Below are 13319 nucleotides of genomic sequence, written 5' to 3'. Positions count from 1 at the left end.
CTGACACTCGCCAGTGTTCAGGGAGTTTCTTGGTTTATGTTCAGACTGCCCATGATCTTTGTCCTGAGCTCACTCTTTCATTCAGAGATTCCTTCTTACCTTACAGGCCTCTCCTCTGTCCTTGGTTTCTGCGGGCATGCTGATTCACTTCCTTCCTAGCTCTACTCTGTCCTTGGTAGCTGTCAGTTGTTGGTGACCAACTTCTTCTAAGCAGGCCTTGATGATGAACGTTTTGAAGCAGGCCTTGGTAATTAACTCCTTTTCTGAATCCCACGTGTAACACTTGTGCCCCTCTCTGGGCCCCAAGGTGGGATACCTGCCTGTCCCCCCACCCAAGCTGTGCTGCGGGCTTCTGGGAATTGGGGGTACCGAGGGCGGATGGTTTTACCACAGCCGGGAAGGTCCGGTAACCTGTCAGGGACTTTTTTTTTCCTGGTGCTTGCAGTAGCAGGTTATTTGGTTTTGTCAATGTATTTTTTCTGAGGAAACTTCACCCAGGAAAGCGCAGCGTTTAGCTCTGGTTGCTCTCTGTGTGGATTGTGCCTGTCCTCAGCCAGGCACACAGCAGCTTTCAGAGAGGAACATGGACATGGACAAGCAAACGCTTGGGGCAGCTGCAGCGTAGGGATGGGGGCAGTCTGTAATATTTCTGTCAGGCTCAAAAGCTACAGGATGTTTCCATTGCAAGAGGCGAGTCTGTTGGGAGCCCCAGTCTCCCAAATTCCAAACGCCGTGTGTGAAAGAGTGCTGAGCCCCGTTGTTTCTTTCTGCTGCTCTCTAACGCAGTTTCTCTGGCTTTTTCTTTGGTTGGTTTTTAATGCCTGGTAGGTGTCCAAGCTCCGTTCCATCAAGGCACTTGCAAACCTGCCACTTGCCCAGCTTCTGCTGGGGGCCAAGCCAAAGGGATGAAGCCGCGTGCTCGTAGCAAGCCTGAAGCAAAGTTAAAGCGCTGAGAAGTTCCCCCAGTCAGCCCGGAGCCAGCGTGCAGCTGCGATGAGATGGAAGAGCCTGGGAAACCATTCGTCGGCAGGAGGCGATGGAAGAAGGTCCAGTGCGTGTGGCGCCCGGGATTAAGCGATACGCTCAGTTTCGTGTCTGGACCAGTACTGTGCTTGCCCTTTGACTAAGCCCCAGTTCAGAGCAGAAATTGTTGTTACTCCTCGTGGGTGCCAGAGCGCTGTTCCTGCTCTCTCCTCCCCGGTGCATGAATTTAATCTTCTGTGTCTAGGCAGGGCCTTGATAATGCTCCTGTGTGGGCACTGTGTATGTGAATGGCAGGTTTCCTGCATAGTTGTGACTGATCTTTCTTGCTTCTTTTCATGAGGAAAATCTTGATATGTACTGCGCAGGAACGATAGAAATGCAAAGAAGTGATGAAGAAAGAGGTGCCAGTCAAGGAGGGAGTGCAGGTTAGTTCTGTTTTTCAATTTTCTTGACTGTGTTCTAGCCAAAAGCCTTGTCTTAAACAATTGCAATGAGCTGAACTACTGGGTATTTCAGTAGCTTTCAGATGACCACCTTCAGTCCTTGCCCCAGCAGGTGGAAACACGGGATGGAGGTCAGCACGTGCGCCCTCAGGTCATAGCGGGGCCTCCTCAGCCCCGGGGTGGGGATGCTGTTCCTGGGGACGCTGGTTGCAGCCCGCGATGGGGATGCTGGCGGTGGGGCTGTCAGCAGCAGGCCAGGGCGGAGCTGGCAGTAGCAGCGGTGTTGGTACCAGGCCGGAGTGGGGATGCTGGTTCGGGGGCGGTTGTTCCTTTAGGAACGGCGAGGTGGCGCCGCGGCTGCAGCCTTTGCCGGGCAAGGGCAAGGTGTGAAGGCAGCAGAAGTGGAAGTGGCGCTGGGTGGGCCCAGGGCCGGCAGCGTGATGGTGGGCAGAGAGGGCTCCCGCATACCAGAGCGGTGAGGGCGTCTGCCGTGCCTTGCCCCTGCCCCCACCGCTCCGCAGCTTCTTCCCGGCCCAGGGGCTCCTGGGGGCTGCCCGGGGGGCTGCAGCGGCGTGCGTCCCACTGCTGTCGGGTGCTGCGGGGCACGGCCTGGCATGGGCTGCATGAAACCTGTCCCCTCAGGTGTGCGAGGGGCCTTTGCCCCCTGGCATCCCTCTGGCTTCTAGATGGCTTGGCAGGCACGTTGTTGCTGTTGGATGCTCTCCGCTTGCTGTGTCCTGCCTGCTGCCCGCTGCCGCCCCCACCGTGCCGTGCCCGCCCACCTTCCCCTCTGACAGCGTTTTTGAGTTATTGGGCACCTGGCACAACCACCCTCTTCTTCTTTTTCTTTGGTGGGATGCTGTCGCGCAGGGTGGTCTCTTGTGTTTTGGGGGCGCTGGCTGGTGCAGGGCGCTTGGCCTTCTTGCCGCCCATCTCTCCCGATCTGGGCACCATCTGGCAGGAGGCGGCACCCGGCGGCAGCGGCAAGCGGGTCAAAAGCACCCGGGGCTGCCTCCGCAGTGCCTCCTGCACCAGTTGGGCCGTGCGGGGTGGATGACGCTGGGGGGCAGCCGGGGGGCTGGCCAGGGGACTCAGGAGCGGGATCTGCAGGGGGCTCAGCAGGGGAGTCTCCGCAAGAGCCTTCAGGGGATCCTTGCGGGGACTCTCCACAGGACTGTCGTCTGAAGTCTCCGGAGAGCTCTCCTCAGAAGTGTCCGAGGGGCTGAGTGGCAGCCAGGTGGGGAGGTCTGCCGCCACCGTGCCCTGCTTCCCCTCGGGGTCCTGCAAGGGGGAGGCCGGCCCCCCCCAGAAGGGGTCGGCGTCCCCCAGCATTGCCGCTGCCAGGCGGTCCTTGGGGCAGTTGCCCTCCAGCCCGTTGTCCCAGAAGTCGGGGACTTCGCTGAAGGAGGCGGTGCTGGCAAGGCTGTCGGGGACATCAGGGAAGGTGATTTCACCGTCCCCCAGCATCACCGCTGCCACTTGCTCCTTGTTGCAGCCGCCCTCTGCCCTGTACTCCAAGAGGTGGGGGAGCTTGTTGAGGGAGGTGGTCAAGCTGGGGATGACGGGGACACTGGGGACAGTGTCCTCACCATCCCCCAGCCCCCCTGCCACGGCTCGTTCATTGGGGCAGCCACCCTCCGCCACGTACTCGGAGAGGTCAGGGAGCTCATTGAGGACGTCAGTGGTCAAGTTGGGGACGTTGGTGGTCAAGATGGTGTCCTCGCTGTCCCCTAGCCGCGCCGCCATGGCTTGGTCCTGGGGGCAGTCGCCGTCCGCCACGTACTCCGAGAAGTCGTGGAGCTCATTGAGGAAAGCAGTGCTGGCGAGGCTGTTGGGGAAATCAAGGCCATCAGGGACAGTGTCCTCGCTGTCCCCCAGCCCCGCCGCCGCCACTCGTTCACTGGGGCAGCTGCCCTCTGCCACGTACTCGGAGAAGTCAGGGAGGTGGCTGAGGAAGTTGGTAGAGTCGGGGACATTATCGACAGTGACCTCGCCGTCCCCCAGCCCCGCCACTGCCTCTCTCTCTTTGGGGCTGCCGCCGTATGCCCTGTACTCCAAGAAATGAGGGAGCTTGTTGAGGTAAGGTGCTCAAGTCGGGGACTTCGGGGACACCGGGGACGGTGTCCTCGCTGTCCCCCAGCCCCGCTGCCACTGCTTGCTCCTTGGGGTAGCCATCGTCCGCCACGTACTTGGGGAGGTTGGGGAGCTCATTGAGGAAGGCAGTAAAGTGGAGGACATGGGGGACGGTGCCCACGCTGTCCCCCAGCGCTGCCGCCACCGCTCGCTCCTTGGGGCAGCCGTCCTCCGCCACGTACTCGGAGAGGTCGGGGAGCTCGTGGAGGAAGGCGGTGAAGCTGGGGCTGTCGGGGACATCGGGGACGGTGTCCTCGCTGTCCGTGGTGTCGAGCCAGGCGAGCACACGGCTGGCGGTGGTGTCCTCTGCCTGCTCAGGAAAGGCCTCGGCGAAGGCGTCTGGCCCCTGCTGGGGCAGATCCGCGGGCTTCCCCGGGGCCCCCGGGGTGGTCACCACTGCTGAAAAAGGAAACAAAAGCAATCGAACCCCGGGGCGATGCCAGCTTTGCTAAGCTTGGCCACCCGACCATGGGCTCTGCCACCCCCCAGACCTCACCTTTGGGCTTCGTCGTGGCTCTGCCAGTCGGCAGAGGCAGGGTGGTCTGGCGGGGGCTGGCAGCAGGGACAGTGTCCTCGATGGCCGCCCCGTCCTTGCTGGAGGCCTCCAATGGCTTCTGGGCGCTGCCGGGCAGGGTGAGGAGCACGGGGGGCCTGTGGGGTCCAGGGTCTCCCCCTGGCCCACGGCCCACGGCCCCAGGCCCATCGGCTGGTGGGGCACCAGTGTCCCTATCACCACCTGCTGTCCCCAGCTGTAGGCAGGGGGACAAGGAGCGGCCACGGTGGGGAGCTGCACCCTGCACGGGAGCTGCACCCCTTGGGGGAGCTGCACCGTGGGAGGGAGCTGCAGCCCAGGAGGGAGCTGCACGACACGGGGGAGCCGCGCCATCGGGGGGAGCTGCACCCCTTGGGGGAGCTGCACACCATGAGGGAGCTGCACCCCAGAGGGAAGCTGCACGACACGGGGGAGCTGCGCCATCGGGGGGAGCTGCACCCCTTGGGGGAGCTGCACACCGTGAGGGAGCTGCACCCCAGGAGGGAGCTCAGGGCCTTCCCAGAGGGGCAAAACGCCCGCGGCCTGATCCGTTGGGGGGGCAACGATCCTTCCTGCGCCTGGCAAGGCACCAGTGGCTGCTCCAAAGCACCGGGACCCCCGCCAACATCTCTGCATCCCGTTCCTCACGGCTGCTGCCACTGGCTCCGCAGGGGATGAGGACGGCGAGCTCTGCAGTGCTCTTCAAGAAGGCATTCCCTTGCTCTTGCCACTGCTAGCCAGCTGAAAAGGCTAGCCAGCCTCGGGAACCTCCACGTGTTGGTGGTTCTTCTCGTCTCCAGCAGCCTCGGCAAGCCTCCTCCGGCCTTCCTCCCTCAGCCCTCGCCAAGTAATTCCACCGCCTCCTCAAGGACTTCCTCTCGCACTTCGTCTTCGGGCTGCCCCCAGGCCAGCTATGGCAGCGGGCCGCGGGAGCGTGCTCCCTTTTATGCTGTCCCGGGGCATGGTGACTGCTGCGTTGCCGGGTGGTGGCACTGTGACACGGGGGGGACGGGGCCCCCCCCGCGCAGCCCCGCCCGCCGGCCCTCCGCCCAGCATCCTTCCCAGGAAGGCCTTTGGGCTGCTGGCCCCGAGGCAGTCCCTGGGCCCAGGAGGCTCAGGGGGCTGTCCCTGCCCTTGCTGGCCATGCACTGGGCACAGCTGCTGGGCGTCCCGCTAACTACAGCTGGACATTCAGACTGCGTCATGAAGGCTGTTTGTACCATAGCCATGTATTTGGTTGTGGGGATGCCAGAGGTGAAAGCAAGGCTTTGGGTTCCCTCTGCGTGAACTGCGCAGAGCCGTAGAGCACGTGCAGGATGGCCTCGCCGCTCCTGACCGATGCACCAAGGGACATTTGCTACTACCCTGCTTATGGTGAGGTCTTCTTCTGGGAAAGAAGTCCCAAATTGTTTTCTCTTCTTGACCCTCTTTTTCCTTGCACTCAAGAGCTTTTCTCCTCCTTTGGCCTTCACCCTCAAGACCTTTCCTGAAAGTGACGGCAGCCCTCTCAGCCTTTGTCTTGCTCCTGCTAGTCGTCTTCCCCTCAGCTAGATAGTCCCGAAGGTCCCTGGAGGTCCCTGCCAACTCAGCCCTTCTCTTCTCTCCTCTTCTCTTCCCTGCACTCAGGATGAGGCGCAGAACAAGGAGACCACTCTTTGCCTGAAATGCCAGGGGGTTTACAGCTCCAGAAACACTTTCGAGGACACAAATCAAAAGGGATACAAGTAGAAACAGGATTTCATTTTAGTTGACTTAATTTTACTTTATTTTATTTTCTGCCTGGTTATGTTGGTTTATGTTATTTTAGTTTAGTTTCTTTCATGTTATGTTATTGTATTTGATTTTATCAAATTTTCTTTGGGTTTATTTTTTATTATTTTATTTTATGTTGGTTAATCTTACTTTACTTTACCTTGCTTTATGCGTTTTTATTTTATTTTGCTATTTAATGTTATGATTTTATCATTTTATTATTTTATTTTCTCTGATTTTATTTGAGGCTATTTTAGGCCATTTTGCTGAATCTCTTTCAGAGCCGATGCTCACAAGCATTAGCACAATGCGCACGTGTAGGCAGGAGCAGGCTGATGTGTTCTTCAGTTTAGTTGGAAAAATCATGCCCTGCAGTGTGGCAAAGGAAAGCCGCAGAAAGGAGCAGCAGGAATACGGGCCAAGCAGTCCCTCGTTTCTCAACAGTGCAGAAGAACTTGAAGAAGGAGGATGGGTCCCGACCACCCCCAGAAAAGTAGAAGAAGAAGAGGGGTGTGGTGCCCTGGGGTATTTTCCCAAGTAGGACACGGGTCGATGACAAGCACACCTTTTGCCTTCCAAAACTTGCTCCGCTGTGCTTCTTGGCCAGGGAGGCAGGAAAAGCGCTCTCCTGCCTGCCCTGCGCTTGGATCGCATGCAGGGAGAGCTGAAAAGCGGCAGCTGCGGAGGGCGCAGCAAGCCTGGAGCCCTTCCAAGCACAGGCTGTTTTGCACAAGCAAGAACACCTCGGGAAACGGAGCCAAGGCAAGAGCAGAGCTCGCTCCTGCTCCAAACCTGCAATGGGCAAAAGAGCCAGGGAGCGCCAGGGCACGAGCGGCGCCTCGGAGGTGCAAGAGCAGCAGGCAAGAACTGAGCCCCAAGGGCCCAGAGGAGCCCTGACAAGGGGCTGCGCTCAATGCTGTTAGAGAGGAGAAGCAGCAACCCCCCGGGGGCCACCCTGGGCGTCCGCCCTGGGAGTCTAGAAAGCGTCCTCCCCCCGCATGCGGGGCACAAGGGCCACCTTCGTGGAGCAGGAGCAGCAGGCACCTAGCCAAAATGGCCCAAAGGAGCCCTGGCAAGGGGCCGTGCTCAGTGCTGCAGAGGAAGGCAAAAAGCCCCGGGGTCACTTGCTGGCCCAGCGTGGGGGGAAAAAAGCCTTCGTCCCCCCAGCTGCAGGGCATGAGAGGCCATCTTCGTGGTGCACGAGCAGCAGGCAGTAACCCAGCCAAAAGGGACCAGAGGAGACAGTCCCAGCTGTGTTCCTGTCTGAAACGAAGAAATGTTTTTGCCTGTGTCCTGGTTTCAGCTGGGATAGAGTTGATTTTTTCTTCCCAGTAGCTGGTACAGTGCTGTGTTTTGGATTTAGTATGAGAATAATCTTGAGAACACACTGATGTTTTAGTTGTTGCTAAGTAGTGATTACACGAGTCAAGGACTTTTTAGCTTCCCATGCTCTGCCCAGTTCACAAGAAGCTGGGAGGGGGTACAGCCAGGACAGCTGACCTAGACTGGCCAAAGGGCTATTCCATACCATAGGACGTGATTCTTACTATATAAATTGGGGGGAGTTGGATGGGAGGCAGCGATTGGTGCTCAGGAACGGGCTGGGTATCGGTTGGTGGCTGGTGAGCAATTGTATCGTGTATCACTTGCTTTGTATATTATTATTGTATATTATTATTATTATCATCATCATCATCATCATCATCATCATCATCATTACTACTCCTACTCCTACTCCTACTCCTACTCCTACTCCTACTCCTACTCCTAGTACTATTCTATTCCATTTTACTTCAATTATTAAACTGTTCTTATCTCAGCCCATGAGTTTTCTGACTTTCACCCTTCCAATGCTCTTCCCCATCCCACTGGGGTGCGGGGAGTGAGCGAGCAGCTGCGTGGTGCTTAGTTGCTGGCTGGGGTTAAACCACGACAGTCCTTCTTGGTGCCCAACATGGGGCACAAAGGGTTTGAGATAACAACAGATTAACCAGAGTGTACTAAGGAATTTGTATCTGTTAACAGTTGCCCGTCATAATTTTGATTCATCTGTTCTCGGTATTAGTCTACTTGATCTGCACCTTGCTCTTGTTTTTGCAGTACGTGTTAAAGATTGGTGTTGGTTTTTGCAGTTTGCTGTTCTCTGCAGTGATTGGTGATGTTTTGCTTTGGAGACTTCTTATTAAAACACTGACCTTGAGTGTTACCTGGTATTTGGGTTTTGTACTGAAGACATTACTGTACTTCGGGTACCACCTCATGGAGACAATTAGCAATTATACCTCCTCCTCTGAGAGGCTTTTTATGGAGGAAATACAGAATGGCACCTTCGCTGCCTTCTTCTATGATTCTTCATCCTTCGTTACAACAACTTTTTTGTATCTCGAACATCCTTCGGTATATTCCTTGGGAATATTGTTTCTGTTTTGTCTAAGGTTAATAAGCATTTTAAGAATATCATCCAGAGATCTGCCCCAAGGCTGGATAGTTACGAGTGGCAGGGTGTGTGGGAGAGTATGGGACATTCACATCCTTGGCATAGACTAACTCAGGAGAGGGTATTTCAAAGACCCAAAAGGGTACCGGTGGGCTTTTGGTATAGCTGCCTTGGAGATGGAGGAAATTAAACAGCTGTCTACCCTGCCTGGTCTCTCAAAGGACCCTTCTATTGTGGGGCTGCTGAGGGCTGAAGAACAAGAGGTGCCAATCGCTACCACAACAGTGCATCGGCGGCAATATCGCACCAACAGAGACTCCCTGATTCCCATCCGTAAGCTGATTCGTCGACTGGAGAGCCAAGGAGTGATCAGCAAGACTCGCTCACCTTTTAACAGTCCCATATGGCCAGTGCGAAAGTCTAATGGAGAGTGGAGACTAACAGGAGACTACCGGGGCCTGAATGAAGTCACGCCACCGCTGAGCGCTGCCGTGCCGGACATGCTGGAATTTCCATACGAACTGGAGTCAAAGGCAGCCAAATGGTATGCCACAACTGACATCACTAATGCGTTTTTCTCTATCCCTTTGGCGCTGGAGTGCAGGCCACAGTTTGCTTTCACTTGGAGGGCCATCCAGTACACCTGGAATCGACTGCCCCAGGGGTGGAAACACAGCCCTACCATTTGCCGTGGACTGATCTAGACTGCATTGGAACAGGGTGAAGCTCCAGAACACCTGCAATACATTGATGACATCATCGTGTGGGGCAACACAGCAGAAGAGGTTTTGAGAAATGGAAGAAAATAGTCCAAATCCTTCTGGAGGCCGGCTTTGCCATAAAAGAAAGTAAGGTCAAGGGACCTGCACAGGAGATCCAGTTTTTAGGAATAAAATGGCAAGACGGACATTGTCAGATCCCACTGGATGTGATCAACAAAATAACAGCCATGTCTCCACCAACCAGCAAAAAGGAAACACAGGCTTTCTTGGGTGTTGTGGGTTGTTGGAGAACGCATATTCCAAATTACAGTCTGATCGTAAGCCCTCTCTATCAAGTGACTCGGAAGAAGAACAACTTAAAATGAGGCCCTGAGCAACGACAAGCCTTTGAACAAATTAAACAGGAGACATTTCATGCAGTCGCCCTTGGGCCAGTCCGGGCAGGACAAGATGAACAAAATGTGCTCTACACTGCAGCCGGGGAGAACGGCCCGACCTGGAGCCTCTGGCAGAAAGCACCAGGGGAGACTTGAAGTCGACCCCTAGGGTTTTGAAGTCGGGGATACAGAGGATCCAAGGCTAGCTATACTCCAACTGAGAAAGAGACATTGGCAGCATATGAAGGTGTTCAAACCACTTCAGAAGTGGCTGGTAGTGAAGCACAGCTCCTCCTGGCACCCCGACTGCCAGTGCTGGGCTGGATGTTCAAAGGGAGGGTCCCCTCTACACATCACGCAACTAACGCTACATGGAGTAAGTGGGTTGCACCCATCACACAACGGGCTCGAATAGGAAACCCCAGTCACCCAGGAATCTTGGAAGTGATCATGGACTGGCCAGAAGGCAAAGATTTCAGAATATCGCCAGAGGGGGAGGTGACGCGTGCTGAGGAGGCCCCGCTGTATAATAAACTACCAGAAAATTAGAAGCAATATGCCCTGTTCACTGATGGGTCCTGTTGTCTTGTGGGAAAGCATCGGAGGTGGAAAGCTGCTGTATGGAGTCCTATACGACAAGTTGCAGAAACTGCTGAAGGAGAAGGTGAATCGAGTCAGTTGGCAGAGGTGAAAGCCATCCAGCTGGCTTTAGATATTGCCGAATGAGAAAAGTGGCCAGTGCTCTATCTCTATACTGACTCATGGATGGTGGCAAATGCCCTGTGGGGGCGGTTACAGCAGTGGAAGCAGAGCAACTGGCAGCGCAGAGGCAAACCCATGTGGGCTGCTGCACTGTGGCAAGATATTGCTGCCCGGGTAGAGAGCCTGGTTGTAAAAGTACGTCACGTAGATGCTCACGTACCCAAGAGTCGGGCCACTGAAGAATATCAAAACAATCAGCAGGTGGGTCAGGCTGCTAAGATTGAAGTGGCTCAAGTGGATCTGGACTGGGAACAGAAGGGTGAATTATTTCTAGCTTGGTGGGCCCATGACACCTCAGGCCATCAAGGAAGAGATGCAACATATAGATGGGCTGGTGATCAAGGTGGACCTGACCATGGACACTATTGCACAGCTTAGCCATGAATGTGAAACATGCGCTGCAATCAAGCAAGCTAAGCGGTTCAAGCCTCTCTGGTATGGAGGACAATGGCTGAAATATAGATATGGGGAGGCCTGGCGGATTGATTATATCACAGTCCCACAAACCCGCCAAGGCAAGCGCCATGTGCTTCCAATGGTGGAAGCAGCCGCCGGATGGCTGGAAACATATCCCGTGCCCCATGCCACCGCCCGGAGCACTCCTGGGTCTTGAAAAGCAAGTCCTGTGGCGACAGGGCACCCCAGAAAGAATTGAGTCAGATAACGGGACTCATTTCCAAAACAACCTCATAGACACCTGGGCCAAAGAGCATGGCATTGAGTGGGTATATCACATCCCCTACCACGCAACAGCCTCTGGGAAAATCGAACGTACAATGGACTGTTAAAGACTACACTAAAAGCAATGGGCGGTGGAACATTCAAACATTGGGGTACACATTTAGCAAAGGCCACCTGGTTAGTCAACACTAGGGGATCTGCCAATCGAGCTGGCCCTGCCCAGTCAAGACTTTGACGTACTGTAGAGGGGGATAAAGCCCCTGTAGCGCACCTAAAAAATATGACGGGGAAGACAGTCTAGGTTACTCCTGCCTCAGGCAGAGGTAAACCCATCCGTGGGATTGCTTTTGCTCAAGGACCTGGGTGCACTTGGTAGGTGATGCAGGAGGATGGGGAATTCTGATATATACCTCAAGGGGATTTGATTTGGGGTGAAAATAGCCAATGAACTGAATTGTAGAATGGTAGTTGCTATATAATACCGGATGTCATCACTTCAATGATTACTATGTGCCATATCAACAGTATACAGTAAGAATCACCCAGATTAATGAAGAATGAACTTTGAGGAAACCGAGCAAAGTGCAGTGGTGATGGAACCAGAACGGGCTTCAGCATGCAACAATCCAACACCACACACCATCTCTCCTGCCCTGAAAGACTGTTATGACAGATGGAGCCCAAAGTCATGGACTAAATCAACTCAACAAACATTTTAGAGGGATAGCCTATAGACTAAGGAAATTATGTCTGTGTGTGTGTGTGTGTGTAAAAGTGGTAGTGATTAATTGGAATGTATTCGAAAGCGTAAGACCTGGGCATGACGTATATGGTATGGAATAAGGGGTGGATACTGTCCTGGTTTCAGCTGGGATAGAGTTGATTTTTTCTTCCCAGTAGCTGGTACAGTGCTGTGTTTTGGATTTAGTATGAGAATAATGTTGATAACACACTGATGTTTTGGATGTTGCTAAGTAGTGATTACACCAGTCAAGGACTTTTTAGCTTCCCACGCTCTGCCCGGTGCACAAGAAGCTGGGAGGGGGCACAGCCACGACAGCTGACCCAGACTGGCCAAAGGGCTGTTCCATACCGTATGATGTCATGCTCAGTATGTAAACTGGGGGGGAGTTGGCCAGGGGGCAGTGATCGCTGCTCGGGAACAGGCTGGGCATCGGTCGGTGGCTGGTGAGCAATTGCATCGTGTATCACTTGCTTTCTATATTATTATTGTTTATTATTATTATTATTATTATTATTATTATTATTATTATTATTATTATTATTATTATTATTATTATCATTATTATTGCTCCTCCTCCTCCTATTCTACTTCATTTTACTTCAGTTATTAAACTGTTCTTATCTCAACCCATGAGTTTTCTGACTTTCACCCTTCCAATTCTCTCCCCCATCCCACTGGGGTGGGGGGAGTGAGCGAGCGGCTGGGTGGTGCTTAGTTTCTGGCTGGGGTTAAACCACGACAACCTGTCTGAACAAACTGTTCTTTTAGGCAAAACACCATTATTCACATTGAAAACAGCAGAAAATGCTACTGCTTCTGCCCATTCCTGCTACAAAACGACCATAATCACCTCTTAGAAACAACCAGGAAAAAATAATACACACATACACACAAGCACACACATCTCTATACCTAGACCTACCTGAGTGTGAAAAGCTGAGCTGTGACTTGCAGGAGAAGCGTGCTCCTGTGAGACTTCTCGTCCTTGCTCTCCTCCCATCAGCTAGAAATGTGATGAGAAACAATTTCACAAGTTAAGCCCGAAAAGCAGTCGTGCGGTACGAAAAATGCTCATGCAGAACATCCATTTGCTTCAATATACATGTTGTCTCTGTGAACAGCTGCCTCTACATACACCATCACAAAATATCAAACCACTGCAGAAAAAAAAAATAATACGTCTTTTACTAAGCATCAAGGAAGCTTATAGTTCTGCTTCATTAGGAGCAGTTTAGCTGATACTCAAAGTAAAACTAAAAATAACGAGAAGCATAACCAAGGTTGTCTTTCAGTCTGTAAAAACACCTACAAAGAAAGAGCCCTAACAAGTTAAACCAATTCTGAGTCTTGGATCTCAGGCCCAAGAGAAACCTGCAGCCCAATGAAGAAGATGATTGAAAAAGAAAAGGCAGTGGCTCGCTCAGTGCATGACTTGCCGCAGTACACAGCAGAGGCTTTAGCAGAAAGAGACCATTTCTGATTGACAGCGTTTAATCTAGAAATGATTGAATGGGTGAGGAGGGGAAAAAAAAAAATTACCACCACCTTCTTTTCATCATGAATTCCCAGAGCAGGCATGTGCCTTTAGATGTGCACACAAATATTCTCCGTTCTGGAATTTAAAATACCTTAAAGTTGGGAACAAGGTGGACATTTGCTCATCTTCATCCCAAGAGACGTAATTCGGCTTTGCTCTGGATGGGCAATGGTGCTCCACTTACAATCTTGTGCTACTACGGTGCATAAAGCCT

The 13319-nt window shown here is 53.5% G+C and overlaps 1 protein-coding gene and 1 long non-coding RNA gene across 10 annotated transcripts in view; one reads left to right on the top strand and one right to left on the bottom strand.

Annotated features, from left to right (window-relative positions):
• LOC148051168 (uncharacterized) overlaps window positions 1-11969 on the top strand; it is a 43850-nt gene extending 31881 nt beyond the window's left edge. For 4 of the 9 annotated variants that reach the window (XR_015700248.1, XR_015700251.1, XR_015700250.1 and 1 more), the window contains 2 exons: window positions 829-1409; window positions 4764-7956. This is a non-coding gene — a long non-coding RNA (uncharacterized LOC148051168). Of the gene's footprint in view, window positions 1-828; window positions 1946-4763; window positions 7957-8502 lie in introns of those variants that run through there. The other 5 variants (XR_015700249.1, XR_015700245.1, XR_015700247.1 and 2 more) reach the window with 5 other exon arrangements.
• LOC148051169 (uncharacterized) lies at window positions 2021-4536 on the bottom strand. The gene is made up of 4 exons (XM_087738318.1): window positions 4482-4536; window positions 4057-4233; window positions 3617-3959; window positions 2021-3474 (listed from the first exon to the last, which is right to left on the bottom strand). The coding sequence occupies exons 1-4, from the start codon at window positions 4534-4536 to the stop codon at window positions 2235-2237; spliced, it is 1815 nt and encodes a 604-aa protein (XP_087594444.1). The 3' UTR covers window positions 2021-2234.
• Window positions 11970-13319: the final 1350 nt, after the last annotated feature.

Source organism: Nipponia nippon, unplaced genomic scaffold (assembly GCF_047370975.1).
Source record: "Nipponia nippon isolate SJK-2023a ecotype South Korea unplaced genomic scaffold, ASM4737097v1 scaffold_65, whole genome shotgun sequence".
NCBI classification, from domain to species: Eukaryota; Metazoa; Chordata; class Aves; order Pelecaniformes; family Threskiornithidae; genus Nipponia; species Nipponia nippon.
This window is presented reverse-complemented; position numbering and strand designations above follow the sequence as displayed.

Bases quoted from the DNA above. Each gene is read 5' to 3' on its own strand.
- LOC148051169 (XM_087738318.1), bottom strand. From the start codon at position 4,536: ATGGCGCAGCTCCCCCGTGTCGTGCAGCTTCCCTCTGGGGTGCAGCTC. The intron at 3,960-4,056 runs GTGAGGTCTGGG...TTCCTTTTTCAG, and splicing joins AGCCACGACGAAGCCCAAAG to CAGTGGTGACCACCCCGGGG. The intron at 3,475-3,616 runs GTACGTGGCGGA...CTTGGAGTACAG, and splicing joins GAGCTCCCCAACCTCCCCAA to GGCATACGGCGGCAGCCCCA.